Source organism: Pavona decussata, unplaced genomic scaffold, assembly GCF_977016875.1.
Source record: "Pavona decussata unplaced genomic scaffold, jaPavDecu1.1 SCAFFOLD_137, whole genome shotgun sequence".
Classification (NCBI taxonomy): Eukaryota; Metazoa; Cnidaria; class Anthozoa; order Scleractinia; family Agariciidae; genus Pavona; species Pavona decussata.
In genome coordinates this window covers 703,304-727,187 of record NW_028145550.1, presented here as the reverse complement: position 1 = coordinate 727,187, position 23,884 = coordinate 703,304, and the positions used below count along the sequence as shown (strand labels likewise).

General features: G+C 39.3%; 2 protein-coding genes and 1 non-coding gene across 4 annotated transcripts in view; 1 reads left to right on the top strand and 2 right to left on the bottom strand.

The window, feature by feature from the left end:
* Positions 1–60: 60 nt before the first annotated feature.
* LOC146467182 (tRNA-specific adenosine-34 deaminase regulatory subunit adat3-like) lies at positions 61–5,169 on the bottom strand. Its single transcript, XM_085126147.1, has 8 exons — positions 5,064–5,169; positions 4,862–4,939; positions 4,567–4,621; positions 4,367–4,440; positions 3,752–3,962; positions 2,585–2,693; positions 1,198–1,595; positions 61–496 (listed from the first exon to the last, which is right to left on the bottom strand). Exons 1-8 carry the CDS (start codon positions 5,128–5,130, stop codon positions 304–306), a joined length of 1,185 nt encoding a protein of 394 aa, XP_084982273.1. The 5' UTR covers positions 5,131–5,169; the 3' UTR covers positions 61–303.
* Positions 4,050–4,121, bottom strand: Trnae-uuc (transfer RNA glutamic acid (anticodon UUC)). The gene has a single exon. It is a non-coding gene; the product is annotated as a tRNA-Glu (tRNA).
* LOC146467179 (mitochondrial amidoxime-reducing component 1-like) overlaps positions 5,169–23,884 on the top strand; it is a 43,538-nt gene continuing 24,822 nt past the window's right edge. The window contains exons 1-5 of one of the 2 annotated variants that reach the window (XM_085126148.1): positions 5,169–5,576; positions 8,505–8,681; positions 10,034–10,196; positions 12,012–12,152; positions 14,439–14,506. In XM_085126148.1, coding sequence (XP_084982274.1) covers positions 5,365–5,576; positions 8,505–8,681; positions 10,034–10,196; positions 12,012–12,152; positions 14,439–14,506 — 761 coding nt within the window. In that variant the 5' untranslated portion in view covers positions 5,169–5,364. The remainder of the gene's footprint in view (positions 5,577–8,504; positions 8,682–10,033; positions 10,197–12,011; positions 12,153–14,438; positions 14,507–23,884) is intronic. The other variant, XM_085126149.1, reaches the window with a different exon arrangement.

The following is a 23,884-nucleotide window of genomic DNA, read 5'->3' as shown; positions in this document are numbered from 1 at the left end:
GCACCCCCATGCCCCCCAAGAAATTCCAGCTTTTCTTCATTCTTTGCTTCCAAAAGTTTGGCTTCTAAGACCCCCTCCCCCTAGGAATTTCCGATGACCTTCCATGGGGTGGGTATGGATTTTTTTAGGAGCTGCACATTCCCACTCATCCCTGGTGCACATACAATCAAATGAAATCAAATGAGACATAAGCCATTAAGGTGACCCCAGAAGATTTATTTTGTTGTCATGTAATCATCATCTTACATTAAGCATGCAGATGAGGCTTAAAGTACTTAATATAAATTATTATAAAAAACATAATTAACTCTTAAGTAGGGAACTGTCAAATAAACTTTTGCATTCATCCTCCAAGACACCAGAGAACACTTCAAAATGATGATTCAATCCAGCTTGGGTGTGTATCTTGAATCTACTTCCTATCGCTCCCATAACAGTGTCACTACAGCCGTAAAACACTCGCCTGATTCTTGAATGGAGTAGGGCCATTGCACACCTAAAAGTAGAGTAAAAACATTTGACACAAGGGCTGTCTTGAATCTCCAAAGTATTAAGGATTTCACAGCCCGCTTCACTGTCCTTTAAACATATAGTCATGCTGGTTCTGTCAAAATTCTCATTTCAACCGAACTTTGTCATGCCAAGTGGCTGAATGGCCTCATTACCTTGAAAAAGTGCAAAAGTCTCTAAACCAGCTTTTATTATTTGTTTACTAGTACATACTAAGAAATCATTCATTTATTCAGGTCTTAATTAAATAGGGTCCAACAGTGCATACTGTTCCTCTTGGGGAAGGCGGGGGGGGGGGGGGGGGGGTCAGTACTCCATATACTCAGGGCTATACGGAAAGTCTCTTCCGGGAGGTTACATAGACCCAGGGCCAGATAGTCAGTATGGGAAGAAGATTTCACAGGCAGAATCAGGGTGTGAACTTCCACTACGTAGCATTGATAGATTGCACCTGTAAAAATTTTGTCTTATACCCAGTGTCTGCCCCCGGATCTCCAAGGATGTAAAAGGTGTGAGTTATAAGCAAGTACAAGGGTATGAAATTTAACATTTTGTTATTTTGTGTACCCACCTCCTTTGGGCATATACTGTTGCCCCAAATTTAAATGAGTCTGCCATCAACACTGTGTTACATTTAATTCTCTGATCTATGTCACATAACACCCACGGTAATAAATAACTACTCACATAACACAAGGTTCTCTTGTGACATATAGATCATATCCTGTGCACAGATAAGGTCCTGACTTGCATCTGTTATCCAAGTGACTAGTTTCTTCAGAGATAGATGAGTTTTCATCCAATAAAGTTCTCATATCTGAAGAGCTACATTCCATAAAACATGTATCATTGTCAACTGAATTAACATTTTGCTCCCCCTGTGGTTGATCGCTGTCTTTTATCATCCATGTACCATTCACCTCTTCACAATCAAGTTGCCATGCCCCTGATGACTGACTGTGTGCAACTAAATCAATGCAGACCATGACAGCATGCTGAAGTGGGTGTCCTGTGCAACGTAGATCATGACACACAGCTATAGGGTGGTGGGTCTGTGGGTTGACAATCACTGCACCAATAGGGAACTATAACAAAAACAGGCGCAAACAATAAAATTATTTAGGTCAGGAAATAATAATGGTTACTGCAAAATGCATGGGTAGTACAGTCCACTTTTTTTCACATAGGAGTTTTTATTCCAGGGAAAAATGGGGATTTCCCTTCTCTTCCCTTCCCTTCCCTTCCCTTCCTTTCCCTTCCCTTCCCTTCTCTTCTCTTCTCTTCTCGTCTCCTCTCCTCTTTTCTTTCTTTCTGTTTTTTTTTTTGCAACCCTAACTAAATGAAAATCCTTAAATAACAAGGACTGGAACCAGGTTTGTGAGCCCGCGAGAATGGGCACCCCCACCAAACCCATGTTTTCGCAAAAACGGCTGGGTTCTGAAATCTGGTTTATGTCCTTGTTATCTAAGGTCTTCCTAAATAAACAGGGACCCATAAATCAGAACATTCACATTCCATAATGCACCTGAATAAATTGATTTCTCCTTTACATACCATATTTATTCGATTAACTACCCTCGGTGCTTATTTAATTTTGGGCCCATGAGGGTGGGCGCTTATTCGGGGTGGGCACTAATTTGAGGGTGGGCTCTTATTATTTTCCCAACATTTTCCACAAGTGAGGACACTTTGAGAGAATGATAAAATAAGGGAGAACAAGTTTATATCATTTCAACATGGCAAAACAAAGTGCAAAAGCTAACATAAACAATTAAGCCTAAACAATATTAACTACCGTATCTAAAACCAATTTTGGAACACAATTGACTCTCTTCTTACTTCACGCTGGGCTAGTACAGAAATGTTTTTTGTTGGGAGGGGGTCAGGGGTGGGCACTTGTTTACTTTTTCGGCTTTCAGGGTGGGCGCTTATTCAAGGTGGGCGCTTATTTCGAAGGTCGGCAGTTAATTGAATAAATAAGTTAACTAAGTGGCCTCCGTAGACAACAGCTTGACAATGAGCTGGCAAAAGGGTGGGTATCTTTAAATAAATGAGGCACTAAACATGAGTATACCTTTTGGGAGTCCATCTTTTTTGCTTCTTTTATTGCCATCCTCATAAAAGTTGTGATGATCCAAATTTCTTCATCATTAAATAATTCTCCTTTCAAAACTTTGGAAATGCTGTAAACAAATTAAAATGACAAGAAGCATAAGAAAGTAACTGTCTGCTAGGAGAAGAAGACTGTCAATGTTCCTGCAGAATTATAGTGTAGTCCCTAAAGTGAATTTTCTAGAGTCCTCATAACTTGTTTTGGCTAGCTATGTGCTTTCAGATGAATAAGGAAAAAAGGAAACTGCAAGTCCAGGGTCTCTTCACCTACACCCAATACCTCAAAGATAACACAACAAATCAATCATTAAAATAATTAACATGAACTAAAATTTTTTCTTTCTATTCATGTTCAGCACATGCCCGGAAAATATTTAGGAAATATATCCTGAAAAGTTTAACACAGAGACTTTACAAAGGAGGAGGAAAAATGATCATATTCAATTCCCCCAAAAAATCCCATGGGTCAAAACTAAACCCAAAAGATAACTAATAAGTAACCAATGGCCAATACTTTTGCATATCTTAACAAATTTTATTTAGTCAGTCTTACTAATAAATTATTATACCTCTAATAATAGCTCACCACTCTGAAATGATACTGGGAAAATTTCAAACTCAAAAAATCGACCATAACCTCGGTCATTGTCTTAATAATGATCCCCTCCCCTGGACTCTAAACCCCCACCCCACCCCCACACCCCTAGTGAGCAGCTTGAGAAAAATGCAATAATTAGAACTGTATAAGGAAAAAAAAGTCTTACGTCATTTTCCAAGGAAAACTAGTAGTGTTAAGGTATATCTAGTGGTTCAAATGTTTTTGGTTTTAAAATGTTCAAATTAGACCGGCTTCATTTTCATTTCCCTTTTTCTCAGATAATATGGTAATGAATACTGCACAAAGGAAAATAAAAATTAAATTAAAAATTTAAAAATTTGAAAATTTTTGAACCAAAAAAAATTAAACCACAACATATACATGGCTACAAGGCCAGGCAAAAGAATTAGGTGAACACAACAACGTAAAATTGTAATTCAAACATGGTGGTGCTGTTGGCCAGTAAAATTCTCTCCCATGCAACTCAACCCACATCACTTGAATTCCAAACCAACCTAAAACTAAACATACTATTTATCCTCATGAAAATTGACTGGCCAGCAGGCAGAGGCTTGATTGAACTGCTCTCGTGTCATTGGTGGATGCTTCGCAACATCAACCACAAATGGCTCTCCAAGAGTATCTGGTTCAATTCCATGTTGTTCTAAAAGTTCTGTCAGTGAGCTGAGCAATTCCACGTTCTTGTCCACTTTTGAACACAAAATAATTTGAATTACGGACCCTGAAATCAAGATGAATGGTAAAGAGGTGACAAAATGAAATTGTTTTGTGAATTTAAAGTGAAAAAGGAAAGAAAAAAAATATTGTGTTCCCATACCGGGAGTCGAACCCGGGCCGCCTGGGTGAAAACCAGGAATCCTAACCGCTAGACCATATGGGAGCTCACATACTGATGCCGTTGAATTTTCAATACCGCTTACTTTTGCGCATATTAATTACCACACGCGAAAAAATTGATTTTGAGGGTAGTGAATAGAATTCCGATTTCATTTCATTTGAATCAGTATTCCCTATTAAATTTGTTATTTTAAAACGGTGCAACATGATTTTCCGTCATTTTTCTCCAAATTATTTCGCCAATAATTTCGCCAGTTCGCGCGCGCGCCAAGTTTAATAATGTCTTACCTTTTTCGCCTTTAAAACATCTAACCCTCTTTAAATGCCCTAACTCCGTCAGTGGGAATTTATCGTTGAGATTTCTGCAAAAAAAAAACCCATTGTATTTGGAGCTATTGAAATCCATAGTAAACGCACAAAAGGGTCGCTGGAAAATAAGTTTTTTTGTAAGAAAAACTCGAAGCCGACCATGAAAATCGAAGTCCCACCTAATGAGCTCAGAAGTTTGTGGCCTGTCCTTTACGTCTGCTGCAAAAACTTCAACTGCAAATTTAAAACATGTACAGACTTCATTTTACAAAGACAGCTCTTGTATACAGGCTACACGTTCAACAAGAAGCCCTTTTAAGTTGAGACATGTACGTGGTCAGTTAGTGGGGTTCCGTTTGTGGTGCTCACGTCCTGATCGATCTCGTGAGCGAGAGTAAAACCCTTTAACGGGGATTTGGGAAAACTACTCTCGTTATTTCAATCAAATTAAAATTGATATTTTTTTGTCGTAACCTGTTTCAAACTGCCGTGTGTATTCGTCTGCCAGGACGGCTTGCGGTGTTACACTGCGATCCCTTTCGTTGACGGATCCTACAAAAATAGTTCGTTCATTCAGAATTTAACATCACATTGAATCAATGAAAAATATAAGAAGAAGGATTTTAATTGTAGAGTGTTAAGGTTATTTTTAAAGCCATCGTGAGAATTTTCGTACCAGCTATAAAGGAATTTGAGCTAGAGAGCCTTGCTCTTTTCGATCTCCGCTTCGGCTCCACAGCCATGTTTGTTTCTGGTGAAACAGACCAGGTTACCAAGCGGCGTCACGCACTCATCACAAAAAGTCCACAAAGGTTTTGAAAAAGAAATAAATTAATAAATTTTCGGCATACCTTTGTTCGTTTCTTCCGGTTTTCTGCCGTGTACGGCCCGATAATTTATTAATTTATTTCTTTTTCACAGTTTTTGTGGATATCGTTTGTTCACATCTGTCAAGAAGCCGGTATTTACGCGACAGCATGTCTTCGTCTTACTCCAAATACCTGTTGGTTGGTTTGCCTGTCCTCGCTCTGGGGGGTTTAGCTGCACTTTGGTGGCACAAGAGAGAGAAAAAAGGAACGTACAAGGAGGTGGGACGCGTTACTGAGCTGTTTATTTACCCTGTCAAGTCGTGCAAGGGAATTCAAGTAAGCAAGGCAAAATGCTTCAAGGATGGGATGGAGTTTGACCGGTAAGACGTCCTCGCTGAATATAATTGTGGTAAACGTACGTCTAGACGACGATCCACTTATGCGCGGAGTCAATTGGTGAATTACGGTCCAGCAAAAGACGTTCTCTTGGGTCTGCCGCATATTATGTAATCGAAATCAAGCCATTCAATCTACTAAACGGATAAAGATGGCGGTTGAACATGCTACCACAATACCTTGCGAACCTAACACAGCCAATAGGCACTAGAGCGCAATTTTGTTGTTGTTGTTGTTGTTGTTGTTTTTTTTTTTGCAAAATTTGTCCCTTTGCTAACCCTAAGGTTTGAAGTTTTAAGAACTTTTCTGTGCATTTTAATTAGCATTTTAGGGATTTTGTACACTTAAAGAATTATGGGTAAATATACCAGTCACCATTTTTTTTTTCGGAACGGTGGATAGCCCTACCCTTATATACCTTCCAACTCTCATGCGTGCAGGTGGAAAACTTCAATCTCATGCTTATGGACCAATTAATTTCTCACACCTGGTTGAAAAATGAGAGCTATTACAGCATTCACTGACACACTTTCCAAAAATTTTGGTGAGGGGCATTTGACGGTCAAATTCGGTGCGAGCTAGGGTAGGGCATTTGAATGGCTTTTTGGTCCCAAAGGACAGAAATATGAACATTAACAGCAACAGTTCAAATGCCCAGTGATTGCCCAGGGCAAGAGGTAAGCGGGGTTGAAGTTTTGAATAGACCATTTCCGAGTTACTTTGAACTTCATTATGAAAGTGAGGCTAAGTGTAAAGTTTTCATTTTGAAACCTAGTTTTTAATTCATATATGCAAACAAAATAAATGTCCATATGAAAAAGCTTTGCACATATACAGTTAGCATGGCACTTTCATAATGAGGTTCACAGCAACTTAACTATTGATTGGCATTGGGGGTTACAAATTGCTTTTACTTTTTCTATTGTAGGAAAAATAATCTTAAAATTACTTCCTACTAGAGATACAGCCTTAATATGGTACATGTTTAGCAACTGTTTGTACAATAACTTTTATAGCACACCTCACATGGTTTCATAGTCAGCTTATGTGAATTTACAGGGGGCCAGTTTCTGATGAAATACATATTTGTCCTTGCAGTGAAACATTTAAGTTTTTGCCAAAAGCTCAATATTTTAATAATATTGGGTGGTTCTCTAGTTTAGATATTGAACTTTCAGAATGGAATAAATACAGAAGAAATATTGTACAAAGCAGAATAAATTGAATTTAAGGAATGGCTTATCCTTCTGGCTCAGTGTTATTAATTATAACTCCCTCTAACATTCACCCTAAAAATGAAATTTCTCTGTGGATGTTTTACAGGAATACTCACCTGTAATGCTATTCTTTATGATAACCTTCAATATCAAGCTATTAGCCAGTGCAACTGCTAGTACAATACATGTGAAATTATTAAATGCAGTCTATAGAATACAATTTAAATGCTTTTGTATGAATGGTTAAAGGGACTAGGGAACATGGTGAGCCTGTGCATTACGTACAAGGAAATCAGCTGTCAAAATTCTCTAGTGTTCAATCTCCACTGATTAATGAAACAGAGCTTTCAAACTGTTGGTGTGAACATGTACAAAAGCTACATGAGGTGAAACATGGAGCATGTGATCAGATTACAACAGAAAATGGTTAATTACTTTTTACATTGTGATCATGCATTGTTTTGAATGAGAATACCAAATTTTATTGCTTTCTTTTCCTCAAAAGAAAATTTCCATACCCATTTTAGGTTTTACAGTGATGGTAATGAAATCAAAGCAACGAAATGCTACTTTAGGCTGACACAGACAATAACATGCAAACAGTATGATTCCGGGCAATTTTTTATTCATAAAACGCAACAAAGAAATAATTACCATGCACTGCACTCAATGGTAATAATATATACTAAGATTATAATTTATGAATTATAATTAATTAATGATAATTTATCTTTATTATTTAAATAATTATTGTTAAAGATTAAAGACCACCACTGAGATATTCATACTAGCAAAATATCATGAAAAATAGACAAGAGATTTCAAAACTGAACAAGGAAATTACCTTTCAAGATCCTCACTTTCATGAAATATCAAAACTACAACTTGGACTGCTTCTTTGATAATGAAAATATTTCAGTGCCTTAATATGCAAATATCGAGTGCAGGATCCGAAATTAACTTTTTTAGGCAGGCGCCAACTGGCGACTGAATATTTTTTTTCAGTCGCCATATGGAAAAATGTGGTCGCCAAAAAGTGTCAATAACATTTTTCCTTCACAGTAAAACACAAACCAAACTTTTTGGTTGCCAATTTTTCTTTTAAGAATCAGAACGAAGAGAACCCATTTGGGGCTGCAATGGCGATTTTTCTGCTAACGAATAAGATTAAATACAAACAGGCTGATCTTAGCTGTGAAACGTTGTGGTAGATTTAATTAACAACAGAAAAATTGGTTTTATACTTCAAAATCAGCGGAAAGGTAAAAAGTAAGTCACCAATTGGCGGGTGGCTTTGAATTTTATTTTAATCGATTTGGCTGAAAATCAAAGTTATTGTTTGTATAATGATCGTGGCATGAAATAGTTAATCGCCCGTTGGCAACCAGTTGTGAAATTCTGGTCGCCAGTGCAAACTTTTTAGTCGCATTGGCGACCAGGAAAGCGCAATTTCGAACCCTGGAGTGGGATATTTTCAAATTGAGAAAGTACTATAGCATGAATACATGCTCTTCCCAAAGTCTATAAGTTGAAGATCCACATGCATATTCTGTGACTTGTGTATACTAAGCAGATTGTGGACACAAGGTAATAACCAGCCATATTCTTCGATCGCACTGCACTCAATGGCTTGAACAGTTTTCCTTTGTCTACAACTTACATCTGTTTGTTTGTTTGTTTCTTTGTTTTTTGAAGGCACTGGATTATTGTGGATGAAAATAATGACACTTATCTCACTCAGCGTAAAGACCACAAGCTAGCTCTGGTTGTTCCACACTTTGAAGATAACAAGTATCTTTGCCTTAATGCTCCAAACATGAAGACTTTGAAGGTGGATATGGGAGCAGATAATGAAGAACCCAAGAAGATAAGGTGTTTTTATTATATTACAATACATTGTTTTTCTGACGACAAAACAATTTTGCATGCACTAACTTGAAGTACTAACTCAGACATTAATCAAATGAAAGTGATTGATTGGAAGATCATTAATTGAAAAATAATTAAAGAGCTTGGTACAAAGGGTGCACAAGTCCCTTTTTGGCAAAAAAAATTATACAATGTGGTCCCAAGCTTGCTTGTTTGATGTTTATAATCCCTTACAATATACTGACTCACTATACTCATTCTCTTCGTCTGAAGCTAAATTAAACAAGGTCTCTGACAAGCAATTTATACACGTTGAAATATTTTAAACAATAAATTAATGAAGGGTTGCGAGATAAGCTACTTACTCACCTTGAAGAATTTTTAATAAATTAATGAAGGGTTAAGAGACAAGCAACTTACTCACATTGAAGGATAAAAACAATAAATTAATGAAGCGTTGGGAGACAAACAACTTAGTACCCACCTTGAAGGATTTTAAACAATAAACTAATGAAGCATTGAGAGACAAGCAACTTACTCACCTTGAAGGATTTTAAACAATAAATTAATGAAGATTGAAAGACAAGCAACTTACTCACCTTGAAGGATTTTAAACAATAAATTAATGAAGATTGAAAGACAAACAACTTACTTACCTTGAAGGATTTTAAACAAATTAATGAAGCGTTGAGAGACAAACAACTTTCTTGAACCTTGAAGGATTTTAAACAATAAATTAATGAACGGTTGAGTGACAAACAACTTACTCACCTTGAAGGATTTTAAACTATAAATTAATGAAGGGTTGAGGGACAAACGACTTACTGACACCTTGAAGAATTTGAAACAGTAAATTAATGAAGGGTAGAGAGACAAGCAACTTATTCACGTTGAAGGATTTTAAACACTAAATTAATGAAGGGTTGAGATCATATCACTACTCACAGTCTTATGTCAAATTTGTGGTCAGTGTTTGGTTTTACTCAAATTAGTGCCTCAATTTTTGCATGTGGCGCTTAAATCAAGGAACATCACTTTCAATTTTGTTTTTTGCTCCAAATCATGTTTTCCCATTTTTTTCTTTGCTTTGCCATCAATAAGTTGATATCTTGTCCTTGTTTTACTGAATAACTCAGGTGGTGTAAACCAGTGGAAAAAGCAATGATGGAGTGATACTCTCTGACTAAATTGAAGGTCACAAGACAGGCACTTTTGAGTGAAACAAAAAAGTCAGTCAAAAATTTAGCATAAGACGGTTATGCTGTTAGCCCCTCTATTCTTCGTTATGCTTAAAAATCTCAATGATGAGACTGAACAACTTAATAAAAATGAAGTTCCTGAAAATATATTGACAGGGTGAAGACAAGTTATGGTGAAGGCCGGTATGTTGGAGATGAAGCTGCAGAATGGATCTCAACTTATTTAGACAAACCAGGCTGCAAGATTTACCAGCTGACTAAGCCGAGAATTATACAGGAGGATGAAAAGTGGGGGAACATTGCTCAACCTGGTGATCAGGTACAATCATGTACCACAAAGTATTAATAACAATGATCGTATTAAATAGATGATATGTACACGATGAAAATTCTCAGAAAAGGAGGAGTGAGGAGTGCAACTTCCCTACTCAAACTACCATCCATAAGTTTTGCGAATGTCCTGCTGTCAAACGTTTTTGGAAGGATGTCTTAAATTGGTGGAATTTCAAGCGTTCTGATGACATAAATACCAGTGCTACTGAATTTTTGTACGGATTCAAACCAGAATCCACCTGCTTTCACGCCTTTAATCATTACCTACTTATTGCCCGATATTATTTCTACCTAGCAAGATACAAGTCCGAGACCCCGAAACTAGAGGTTTTTATCGTTCTCCTCGAAACGAAAATTCCATGTGAAAGAGAAATTCAGTTAACTATAAAAATAAGCAATAACAAACGGCAACTATACTAAATATAGGAACAAGTGGACCGCCCTGTGCATTCCCGATAAGCGTTGAGACTTCTTAAAGGGGGCAGTATCATGGGAGATCGATGGGAGATATCATGATTTTTGGCCAAAATTCAATAAATTTAAACTTTGAACACTGTGTTGATTAATTTCTCAATCGCGACTTTAAAGAAATATTAATAGTGATTCTAAGACGAAAGGTTGAACCAAAATATAGGACAACCGGCGATTTTTAGTGCTTTACAACAGGGAAATTTGAAAACGTCCGCCAGACGTTTCCAAATTTGAAAATTCTTGGTCATCTGCCGGCGAAAATATCCTGGGATAGTTTCTTTGCATTCTTGGTCATCTGCCGGCGAAAATATCCTTGGATAGTTTCTTTGCATTCTGATAGTCTTTTAATGGAATTTTGTCATTATATCTTGGCTCCTATCAACCGAATAGCGTCTTTCCGATTTTCGATGTGTTACTAAAAATAGCGTGATACTGTCCCTTTAACTAAATTTAATTTGGCGAATGTGTGCTTCCTTTGTTTTCATTAACATGAATTTTGCTCGTTTTTGTTTGTAAATGAAAACTGTATGCCGGTAATATGTCACATGTGAATCCATTTTTTTGCAGCCGGCTTGAGCAGCCCATGCATTAGGAGGGTTAAGGTGTTTGGTCCAATGGCGATTTTGGATTTCAAATCCAATCATTGATTTTCAGTTTCCTTAAGTTTCAAATTTTTGAATAAGGGTTTTAAAATAAGGCGTAGCAGGAATGGCAAAGTGATGAGAGTACTCATGTAGCTTCATGTCCTAGCAATGTGGCCCTCAAGTTCAATTACAGTCACTACTCTCTTTATTGCAGACACCATCGGGGCCACTAGTTAGTGTCCTTAAAAGCGACAGTAATATGCGGGAATTTGTTTCAGTCAAACGTCAGTAATCTATTTTTGCCGGGGATTTAGCTGCTGTCTGTATTATCGGGGTGTCCGTAATAGCGAGGTGTCCACAAGGCTAGAGTTGACTGTACAACTCCATGTTATTAATGAAGGTTGAGGTTTTTTTTTTGGTTCTCCTTCTTAATTCAAGGTCTGTTCTCTGGCTTCTCTATTTTCCTTTCTTGTCAAAAAACAAGATGTCTAAATTCAAGTTTGGTAGACCTGGAATCTCAGAGCCGTTGATCAAGTGTTTTTCGCAGGACTGTCAATTGTGACCCTCATTAAACATTATTGATTTTTATTTCATTGGTTAAAAACCTAGACATGTGAAGCAGCTCATAATATCTATCATCAACACTCCAGTTATCCCCCAATCAATAACTTTCAACGAAAAGTAGCAATTTTTCATCCGTAAGTTTGATGTTTGCCCGTTCTTGTTTTATTTTGTTTCTTTTTCAGACTTCCTTTAGTGATTTTGCTCCATACCTGATTACTACAGAAGAATCCCTAGGTGCGCTGAATGATGCACTCTCTTCTCCAATCGGCATGGCAAGATTCCGTGCTAATATTGTAGTCAGTGGCCTGAAAGCATTTGATGAGGTATGCCATAGAACTAAAAATAAAGAAATGACCTTCAATCTTTTAATTTGAAACCACTGATGGTTTAATTTAACGAGGGATCTCTACTTAGGCAGTTTCAAATCCTTCAACTCCTGGTAAATCCGCTATAAAAGTAAACAAGAAACTCGTTATAAATTGGTCGAAAGACCATGAGGAAAAACGGACAACGTGGAGAAGGAGTTGTGTAGGCCTAATTCAACCTTTTTGTAACCGTATTTGAATGCTCGGGCGGTAGCAATCAAGGGAATAGAAAGGAATTGCGATGCCAAGCATCACACGGCCTAGGGACAAATGCAATAAAAAGGCAGCCATTTTACAATTAAGCAAGGCGGCCTTTTTGAAGAAGTATGCACGAGGAAGTGGTTTCTTGATTTCAAAATTTTCCGATTTAACATGCCTCCAGAACCCCCTAAAGGCTTGCACCTTCAGCGCTTGCAACACTCACCTGTCTTTTCCTGAAAGTCTGGCTACGACCTTGGGTTTTTGACACCATGATAACATTAGGGAACTTAAAGCAGCGACGACGGCAACGCAAACGAAAACGTCCCTTGAATTTTAAGTTTATTTCATTTGTGCTACTTCGAGATTATTTTAAAAGCTCGTTCGACTTCTACAGAAACGGCGAACTACTCAGGAACCAAATTGGTAGGAATGGCGTTCAAGTTAAGAAGGAAAATGAAAAATTCACCGTCGTGTGTTCACGTTCTCTACAAGACCTTGAATTTGGTCATTTCACGTTGCTGTTTTGCCGAAGGCGGCAAAGAAACTGTACCAAATTTTAAACCGCACGTGCAGAGCGATTGTTTTTGGTCATAAAATCTATTGTTTTCGGCGTCGTCGTCGCCGTCGTCGTTGTATAAGCTCCCTAATAATTCAATTTAAGGCTCTCCTTCCAAATTTATAAGTGCCTCCTTCTTAGTAAGTGTCGCCTTGGAATGAGTGTTTGTTTAAGAGGCTTCAAGCTCGTCGTAGAATTGAATAAAACTGCTTAAAGCTACAGGACAACACCAAAGAAAAAACAAGAAAGCTAAGAATGAGCGTGGATGGACAAACGTAGACAAGATTGAAAGAGATAAACTTAAAAAATGGCGGCCCGCCTTTTTCAAGTTTATCTCAATTTGTATGAAAGTGTGATCTATAAGGTTCAGAGATCGTCTTTATTTGTTATGTGACCGTGATTTCATCAATAAATGAATTTTTCAACGCTATTTTTACGTTTAGGCCTTTGTAATTAACGAAAATGCACACAATCACACAAAATTCCCTGACCTAGCTCCTTTAACAAGCACCCTTCCTAGCAAGTACCCCCTTAGTCAAGAGTGCCATTTGCTACAGATTTTGAATGACTTGAAATTTTGATAGCTTGTGTAGCTAACAATATTGTCCACTTAAAAGGGACTATGTTAGCTGGGGCACATGCGCAGTAGAGTCCCATTGAGACTAGTTTGTATACAACTCATTGCGGGATTTTTGCTTTTCCGCCATTGCAAAAGCTTTCAAAAATGGCACAAGAAATAGCTTCTGTTATTACTAAAGAACATTTTTAGATAAAACATTCAACTAACTTTCCAAAGATTAACGCAATTTAAACACGGGATATGAAAACAGCTTCCTGAACTCTTCGACGGTTTTTGAAAAAGTTGGGCCAACGATTTCAGAGTGCTTCTCATTGACGCGCGCATGCGCCTGGGGTGACATAGTCCATTTAATGGTTACGTAATGAGCATGAGCACAGTAAGCCAACTCAAGGAGGGGTGCAGGTTGCGAGTAGTAATCTGATTGGTTACTGACTATACCTACCTCTTTTATACTGTGCGACAAAATACTACAACTGTTTTTTTAATAGTCCATGCACGGTGCAAATGAAATTTAAATCAGCTGAGAGTTCTGAACATTCAATCAAGTGTTCGATGATGTTCACATTTTTCCTAACAAAGAAAATTGCTTTGTCTGTGATGAACGAGATGGGTGGACTCACTAGAGCAGGGCATCGAGGAAGCCTGAAATTGTCTCAAAACATTCCCAGAGATAAGTGCTATAATTGTTCTAAAGAAACAGCATGAAGATGATGGCTGTAAAGGAACTCTGGAAAATAAGTGGCGCTTTTCTGCCCTTCAGCAAGAGTCTGATATTTTCAATCTCTGTAAATATTACAAAGGACTGTAATGCCGTCAAATTAGGGCGCGATCGTCTTCCTAAACTTTACCTTCGTGTAGATAAGCAGGCTTGACTTTTAAACTGAAGATGTTTTATCTTTTTTAACAGGATGAATGGGCAGCCAAGAAGATTAAAGTCGGAGAAGTTGAATTTAGATTTCTGAAGCGCTGTGGAAGGTGGGACAGTAATCATTGTTACTTTGTTAAACGTGTCTTTTTTTAGGTTTTCTTTTTCAAGGAGATAAGAGTTGAGCCCGTCTTGATGGACACCCACCTCATACGGACACCTTAACGTTATATGGGCCGGCGGAACTGAAGCGATTACATTTTCTCAACATAATAAGGACGATGCCTGCTAATACTTAAGTATTTTTGCGTTGTTTATGACTATGCGGAAAAAGCAGATCTTAGCAAGGGTTATTGGAATCCAAACAGAAAATTGTGGTAACCACGCATTTTTAGAGACAATAAAACAACAATTGTTCTAAAAAGCAGTAAAATGCAAAGCAATGTATGGTGGGTTTTTTTTCCCAAATTGTAGCTTAATGTGGAAAATGCATGTTTAGCCCCAATTTTGTTTTTGGATACCAAAAGCACTTGCTAAGTTCTGCTTTCTCCGCATAGTTTTAAACCGCGAAAAAATTTCCCTGTATTACTAGACACTACCAATAGGAAAAGCGCGAGTATCTCGAGATACGCAGAACGTATGCGCAGTAACGAAAGTAGGCACCGTCCTTAATCAGTCAATCAACTTTGTTAGCCCTTTAACCCCTAATATCAAAGAACAAATTCTCCTATTTTGCTCCATACTTTTCGTACAATAGTTCTGGGGAGAAGTTATATAAATATCAACAAAATTCACCTTGGGTGATCATATCCTTAATGCTCATGACCTCAGGAGTTGAATAAGCATTGGCATTACAAGGATAATTTTGGTGCTGATCGTTGTCAGTCTTTGCTTGCCGGTGGACACCACCCTCTACTAATAAGAGACACCTATTAAAAAACATAAAGAATGATTGATTTTAATCAGTACACCAGTACGTTAAAGTAATCAGAAATATTTGCATTACGAGTTACACAAAATACAATTTGAAAAATTATTGCAATCTACTTACAAATTTAGATCACCTTTGTGACTACAGTTTTAAAGTCGCAAAATGTAGACAGAGTTCACGCTTCTCTTGCAAGCTTATTCCACAAGTTCGATTCCAGATATTTTAGCAAATGTTTCCCATAATTATTTCGACGTACTCTAAAATCTAGAAAAGGTAACTTCCGCTGCCCTGTGGGGGTCAATTTGATCGTATACGTAAAGAAACTTAGACGAAAATTGGGAGCCAAGTTTTCTTTAATTTTTTAGATTTGTTTAAGCTTACGAAGCGTGAACTTACACCACAAGACCGAAAGGAGCTTTTATAAGTTTGTGTAAGCTTACGAAGCATCAACTTACACAACAAGACCGAAAAGAACTTTTCTGGGTTTGTGTAAGCTTACAAAGCGTGAACGTGCACGGCAAGACCGAAAGGAACTTTTCTGGGGTTGTGTAGGGTTACAAAGCGTGAATGTACACGACAAGACCGAAAGGAACTTTTCTAGGTTTGTGTAAGCTTACGAAGCGTGAACATACACGACGAGACCGAAAGAAACTTTTCTGCGTTTGTGTAAGCTTACCAAGCGTGAACATACAGGACAAGACAAAAAGGAGCTTTTCTAGGTTTGTGTAAGCTTACAAAGCCTCAACATACACGGCAAGACCGAAAGGAACTTTTTTGCGTTTGTGCAAGCTTACAGAGCGTGAACATACACGACAAGATCGAAAGGAGCTTTTCTAGGTTTGTGTAAGCTTACGAACCGTGAACATACACGACAAGACCGAAAGGACCTTTTCTAGGTTGGTGTGAGCTTACGAAGCGTGAACGTACACGACAAGAGCGAAAGGACCTTTTCTAGGTTTGTGTAAGCTAACGAAGCGTGAACATACACGACAAGACTGAAAGGACCTTTTCTAGGTTTGTGTAAGCTTACGAAGCGTTGACATACACGACAAGACCGAAGGGACCTTTTTTAGGTTTGTGTAAGCTAACGAAGCGTGAACGTACCCGACAAGACCGAAAGGACCTTTTCTAGCTTTGTGTAAGCTTACGAAGCGTGAACATACACGACAAGACCGAAAGGACCTTTTGTAGGTTTGTGTAAGCTTATGAAGCGTGAACGTACACGACAAGACCGAAAGGAACTTTTCTGCGTTTGTGTAAGCTTACAGAGCGTAAACGTACACAACAAGACCGAAAGGAACTTTTCTAGGTTTGTGTAAGCTTACGAAGCGTGAACGTACACGACAAGACCGAAAGGAACCTTTCTAGGTTTGTGTAAGCTTACGAAGCGTGAACATACACGACAATACCAAAAGGAGCTTTTCTAGGTTTGTGTAAGCTTACGAAGCGTGAACATACACGACAAAACCGAAAAGAACTTTTCTGCGTTTGTGTAAGCTTACAGAGCGTGAATTTACACGACAAGACAAAAAAGAACTTTTCTGGGTTTGTGTAAGCTTACAAAGCGTGAACGTGCACGGCAAGACCGAAAGGAACTTTTCTGGGTTTGTGTAAGCTTACAGAGCGTGAATGTACACGACAAGACCGAAAGGAACTTTTCCAGGTTTGTGTAAGCTTACAGTGCGTGAATGTACACGACAAGACCGAAAGGAGCTTTTCTAGGTTTGTGTAAGCTTACGAAGCATGAAGGTAGACGACAAGATTGAAAGGAGCTTTTCTGCGTTTTTGAAAGCTTACGAAGCGTGAACGTACACGACAAGACCGAAAGGAGCTTTTATAGGTTTGTGTAAGCTTACAAAGCGTGAACATACACGACAAGACCGAAAGGAACTTTTCTGACTTTGTGTAAGCTTACGAAGCGTGAACATACACGACAAGACCGAAAGGAACTTTTCTGCGTTTGTGTAAGCTTACGAAGCGTGAACGTACACGACAAGACCGAAAGGAAGTTTTATAGGTTTGTGTAAGCTTACAAAGCGTGAACATACACGACAAGACCGAAAGGAACTTTTCTGCGTTTGTGTAAGCTTACGAAGCGTGAACATACACGACAAGACCAAAAGGAGCTTTTCTAGGTTTGTGTAAGCTTACGAAGCGTGAACATACACGACAAGACCAAAAGGAGCTTTTCTAGGTTTGTGTAAGCTTACGAAGCGTGAACATACACGACAAGACCGAAAGGAACTTTTCAAGGTTTGTGTAAGCTTACGAAGCGTGAACATACACGACAAGACCAAAAGGAGCTTTTCTAGGTTTGTGTAAGCTTACGAAGCGTGAACATACACGACGAGACCGAAAGAAACTTTTCTGCGTTTTTGCAAGCTTACGAAGTGTCAACATACACGACAAGACAAAAAGGAGCTTTTCTAGGTTTGTGTAAGCTTACGAAGCGTGAACATACACGACGAGACCGAAAGAAACTTTTCTGCGTTTTTGCAAGCTTACGAAGTGTCAACATACACGACAAGACAAAAAGGAGCTTTTCTAGGTTTGTGTAAGCTTACGAAGCGTCAACATACACGGCAAGACCGAAAGGAGCTTTTCTGGGTTTGTGTAAGCTTGCGAAGCGTGAACATACACGACAAGATCGAAAGGAGCTTTTCTAGGTTTGTGTAAGCTTACGAAGCGTGAACATACACGACAAGACCGAAAGGACCTTTTCTAGGTTTGTGTAAGCTTACGAAGCGTGAACATACACGACAAGACTGAAAGGAGGTTTCCTAGGGTTGTGTAAGCTTACGAAGCGTGAACATACACGACAAGACCGAAAAGAACTTTTCTACGTTTGTGTAAGCTTACGAAGCGTGAACGTACACGACAAGACCGAAAGGAGGTTTCCTAGGGTTGTGTAAGCTTACGAAGCGTGAACATACACGAGAAGACCGAAAGGAGCTTTTCTAGGTTTGTGTAAGCTTACGAAGCGTGAACGTACACGACAAGATCGAAAGGAGCTTTTCTGGGTTTGTGTAAGCTTACGAAGCGTGAACATACACGACAAGACCAAAAGGAGCTTTTCTACGTTTGTGTAAGCTTACGGAGCGTGAACATACACGACAAGACCAAAAGGAGCTTTTCTAGGTTTGTGTAAGCTTACGGAGCGTGAACGTACACGACAAGACCGAAAGGACCTTTTCTAGGTTTGTGTAATCTTACGAAGCGTGAACATACACGACAAGACCGAAAGGACCTTTTCTAGGTTTGTGTAATCTTACGAAGCGTGAACATACACGACAACACCGAAAGGACCTTTTCTAGGTTTGTGTAATCTTACGAAGCGTGAACATACACGACAACACCGAAAGGACCTTTTCTAGGTTTGTGTATGCTTACGAAGCGTGAACATGCACGTCAACACCGAAAGGAACTTTTCTAGGTTTGTGTGAGCTTACGAAGCATGAACGTACACGACAAGACCGAAAGGAACTTTTCTGCGTTTGTGTAAGCTTACGAAGCGTGAACGTACACAAGAAGACCGAAAGGAGCTTTTATAGGTTTGTGTAAGCCTACGAAGCGTGAACGTACACGACAAAACCGAAAGGAACTTTTCTAGGTTTGTGTAAGCTTACAAAGCGTGAACCTACACGACAAGATCGAAAGGAGCTTTTCTGGGTTTGTGTAAGCTTGCGAAGCGTGAACATACACGACAAGACCGAATGGAGCTTTTATAGGTTTGTGTAAGCTTACAAAGCGTGAACCTACACGACAAGACCAAAAGGAACTTTTCTGCGTTTGTGTTAGCTTACGAAGTGTGAACATACACGACAAGATCGAAAGGAGCTTTTCTGGGTTTGTGTAAGCTTACGAAGCGTGAACGTACACGACAAGACCGAAAGGAACTTTTCTGCGTTTGTGTTAGCTTACAAAACGTGAACATACACGACAAGATGGAAAGGAGCTTTTCTGGGTTTTTGTAAGCTTACGAGACGTGAACATACACGGCAAGACCGAAAGGAGCTTTTATAGGTTTGTGTAAGGTTACGAAGCGTGAACATAGAGGACAAGACCGAAAGGAACTTTTCTAGGTTTGTGTAAACTTATGAAGCGTGAACATAGACGACAAGACCGAAAGGAACTTTTCTGCGTTTGTGTAAGCTTACGAAGCGTGAACATACACGACAAGACCAAAAGGAGCTTTTCTAGATTTGTGTAAGCTTACGAAGCGTGAACATACACGACAAGACCAAAAGGAGCTTTTCTAGGTTTGTGTAAGCTTACGAAGCGTGAACATAGACGACAAGACCGAAAGGAACTTTTCAAGGTTTGTGTAAGCTTACGAAGCGTGAACATACACGACAAGACCAAAAGGAGCTTTTCTAGGTTTGTGTAAGCTTACGAAGCGTGAACATACACGACGAGACCGAAAGAAACTTTTCTGCGTTTTTGCAAGCTTACGAAGTGTCAACATACACGACAAGACAAAAAGGAGCTTTTCTAGGTTTGTGTAAGCTTACGAAGCGTCAACATACACGGCAAGACCGAAAGGAGCTTTTCTGGGTTTGTGTAAGCTTGCGAAGCGTGAACATACACGACAAGATCGAAAGGAGCTTTTCTAGGTTTGTGTAAGCTTACGAAGCGTGAACATACACGACAAGACCGAAAGGACCTTTTCTAGGTTTGTGTAAGCTTACGAAGCGTGAACATACACGACAAGACTGAAAGGAGGTTTCCTAGGGTTGTGTAAGCTTACGAAGCGTGAACATACACGACAAGACCGAAAAGAACTTTTCTACGTTTGTGTAAGCTTACGAAGCGTGAACGTACACGACAAGACCGAAAGGAGGTTTCCTAGGGTTGTGTAAGCTTACGAAGCGTGAACATACACGAGAAGACCGAAAGGAGCTTTTCTAGGTTTGTGTAAGCTTACGAAGCGTGAACGTACACGACAAGATCGAAAGGAGCTTTTCTGGGTTTGTGTAAGCTTACGAAGCGTGAACATACACGACAAGACCAAAAGGAGCTTTTCTACGTTTGTGTAAGCTTACGGAGCGTGAACATACACGACAAGACCAAAAGGAGCTTTTCTAGGTTTGTGTAAGCTTACGGAGCGTGAACGTACACGACAAGACCGAAAGGACCTTTTCTAGGTTTGTGTAATCTTACGAAGCGTGAACATACACGACAAGACCGAAAGGACCTTTTCTAGGTTTGTGTAATCTTACGAAGCGTGAACATACACGACAACACCGAAAGGACCTTTTCTAGGTTTGTGTATGCTTACGAAGCGTGAACATGCACGACAACACCGAAAGGAACTTTTCTAGGTTTGTGTGAGCTTACGAAGCATGAACGTACACGACAAGACCGGAAGGAACTTTTCTGCGTTTGTGTAAGCTTACGAAGCGTGAACGTACACAAGAAGACCGAAAGGAGCTTTTATAGGTTTGTGTAAGCCTACGAAGCGTGAACGTACACGACAAAACCGAAAGGAACTTTTCTAGGTTTGTGTAAGCTTACGAAGCGTGAACATACACGACAAGACTGAAAGGAGCTTTTCTAGGGTTGTGTAAGCTTACGAAGCGTGAACATACACGACAAGACCGAATGGAGCTTTTATAGGTTTGTGTAAGCTTACAAAGCGTGAACCTACACGACAAGATCGAAAGGAGCTTTTCTGGGTTTGTGTAAGCTTGCGAAGCGTGAACATACACGACAAGACCGAATGGAGCTTTTATAGGTTTGTGTAAGCTTACAAAGCGTGAACCTACACGACAAGACCAAAAGGAACTTTTCTGCGTTTGTGTTAGCTTACGAAGTGTGAACATACACGACAAGATCGAAAGGAGCTTTTCTGGGTTTGTGTAAGCTTACGAAGCGTGAACGTACACGACAAGACCGAAAGGAACTTTTCTGCGTTTGTGTTAGCTTACAAAACGTGAACATACACGACAAGATGGAAAGGAGCTTTTCTGGGTTTTTGTAAGCTTACGAGACGTGAACATACACGGCAAGACCGAAAGGAGCTTTTATAGGTTTGTGTAAGGTTACGAAGCGTGAACATAGAGGACAAGACCGAAAGGAACTTTTCTAGGTTTGTGTAAACTTATGAAGCGTGAACATAGACGACAAGACCGAAAGGAACTTTTCTGGGGTTGTGTAAGCTTACGAAGCGTGAATATACGCGAAAAGACCGATAGGAACTTTTCTGGGTTTGTGTAAGCTTACGAAGCGTGAACATAGACGACAAGACCGAAAGGAACTTTTCTGGGTTTGTGTAAACTTATGAAGCGTGAACATAGACGACAAGACCGAAAGGAACTTTTCTGGGGTTGTGTAAGCTTACGAAGCGTGAATATACGCGAAAAGACCGATAGGAACTTTTCTGGGTTTGTGTAAGGTTACGAAGCGTGAACGTACACGACGAGACCAAAAGGAACTTTTCTGGGTTTGTGTAAGGTTACGAAGCGTGAACGTACACGACAAGACCGAAAGGAACTTTTCTGGGTTTGTGTAAGCTTACGGAGCGTGAACTTACACAGCAAGACCGAAAGGAACTTTTCTGCGTTTCAGTTAAGCTTAAGGAGCGTGAACGTACACGACAAGACCGAAAGGAACTTTTCTGGGTTTGTGTAAACTTATGAAGCGTGAACATAGACGACAAGACCGAAAGGAACTTTTCTGGGGTTGTGTAAGCTTACGGAGCGTGAACTTACACAGCAAGACCGAAAGGAACTTTTCTGCGTTTGTGTGTGTTTACTGAGCCTGAACGTACACGACTAGACATAAAGGATCTTTTCTGGGTTTGTGTAAGCTTACGGAGCGTGAACGTACACTGCATCCCGATGTTTGGGTCGTTTAATATTGGTGAAAGTGTGTTGAATCAAATTTTTTAAATTGGTTTAAACTTTCGCTCAACATCTTCTTAACATTTTCCTTGTTCTTGAAAATGTTAATTGGCTTTGAAACTGTTTGAACACTCCGTTGATCCAACATTTGCCCAACATTTGTTCAACTTTTGTTGAACGAATGTTGGGCATATGTTCAAACCGTTTAAACGGACCTTAAGTGATCAACCATGCATAGAAATTCCAATTTGTTTTGTCATAAAACCGCTCCATAACTATAGTTGACGACAAGAGAACACTTGCTGTCAATCAAAACCTGATTGACCAATCAGCATTCCGCGTTTTCGATACGTAGCCCAGCGCCTTAGTGTAATCAAAGCACGATACAGATGTTTGGCTCTAATTTTATTTCTACTAACTGAACCACAAAACAAATACATGTTCCAACAGTATCAGCTTCCTTAAAACATTTCTTTATTTCAAGGCAATGCGTTCATGATTCCAGCCATACTTTTTCCGCCATAGTTCTTCTCTGTCCGTGTAATGTTCTGTTGGTTCAAAGAAAAAGAGACAGTCATACAGATCTTTGAAAGTAGCTGCAGAGATATAATAAACGCCAGCTCGCGGCTAATGAGGGAGAGGGGAGGGGGGGATGTTGTATTTATAGGCTTATTATTGAAATTGTAAAAATGATGCTCTTCGCTATTTTTACTATCTCGGTGAAATCTGTCACATTAGATTATTGAAAATTAATTTTCAACATAAAAATGAGACTAATATTCTCGGCCTGTCAAACGCACGTTATGACAAATGTAACTGCCTTCCGCCGTTATCTTCTGAGTTTTTTTCCCAGAGCTCATTAATAATGAATTTTTTTCCCAGAGTTCATTAATATACCGTTTGTAGTTCCAAGTGTTAAATTTGGTAAAATAAAACTAAACGTAACAAGAAACGGCCATTTACCCTATATTCCGTCAGTCCGGGGGTTCGTCATTTTCTTCGGGCTGTTTCAGCCTCCTGTTTCTTCTCCTTGCTTGTTCAGCATCTTGGGTTTCTTGAATTCCCAATCTCGGCCTGACCGGCTCCCCTTCCATCACACGGACAACCAAGATTCTGATTTTCTTCATAACATAACACATCACGTGGAAGACAACCATTGCAAGAGTAAACCCAACCACCAAGCTCATCAGATCCTCCAAGGGTAGCATCTCTTTGCCGTCTAACGTACGTTTTGAAAATAATCTTTCTGGCACTTGCGGCGACGGCTGGAGCAACTAATAGAAGGCTTAATTTGTTACCGATAATTTAACCAAAAATTGACCAATCATACTACGCTGAATAATACAATCATTTTACTGCGAGGGTGAATCAGCAGATGACCTTGGATTTCTTGAATTCCCAGTCTCGGCCTGACCGGCTCCCATTCCATCACACGGACAGCCAAAATCCTGATTTTCTTCATAACATAACACATCACGTGGAAGACAACCATTGCAACAGTAATCGCAACCACCAAGCTCGTCAGATCCTTCAAAGGCAGCATCTCTTTTCCGCATAACGTGCGTTCTACAAGACGAATCCTCGTTCTGTGTACTTGAGGTGTCAACTGGACCAACTGACAATTGACCAATCAGCCGGATTATTCCGGATGAGCAAACAATATACATTTTTTAAACGGTGGACTGATAAATTGCTCCTTGGTTACGTTTTTCAGC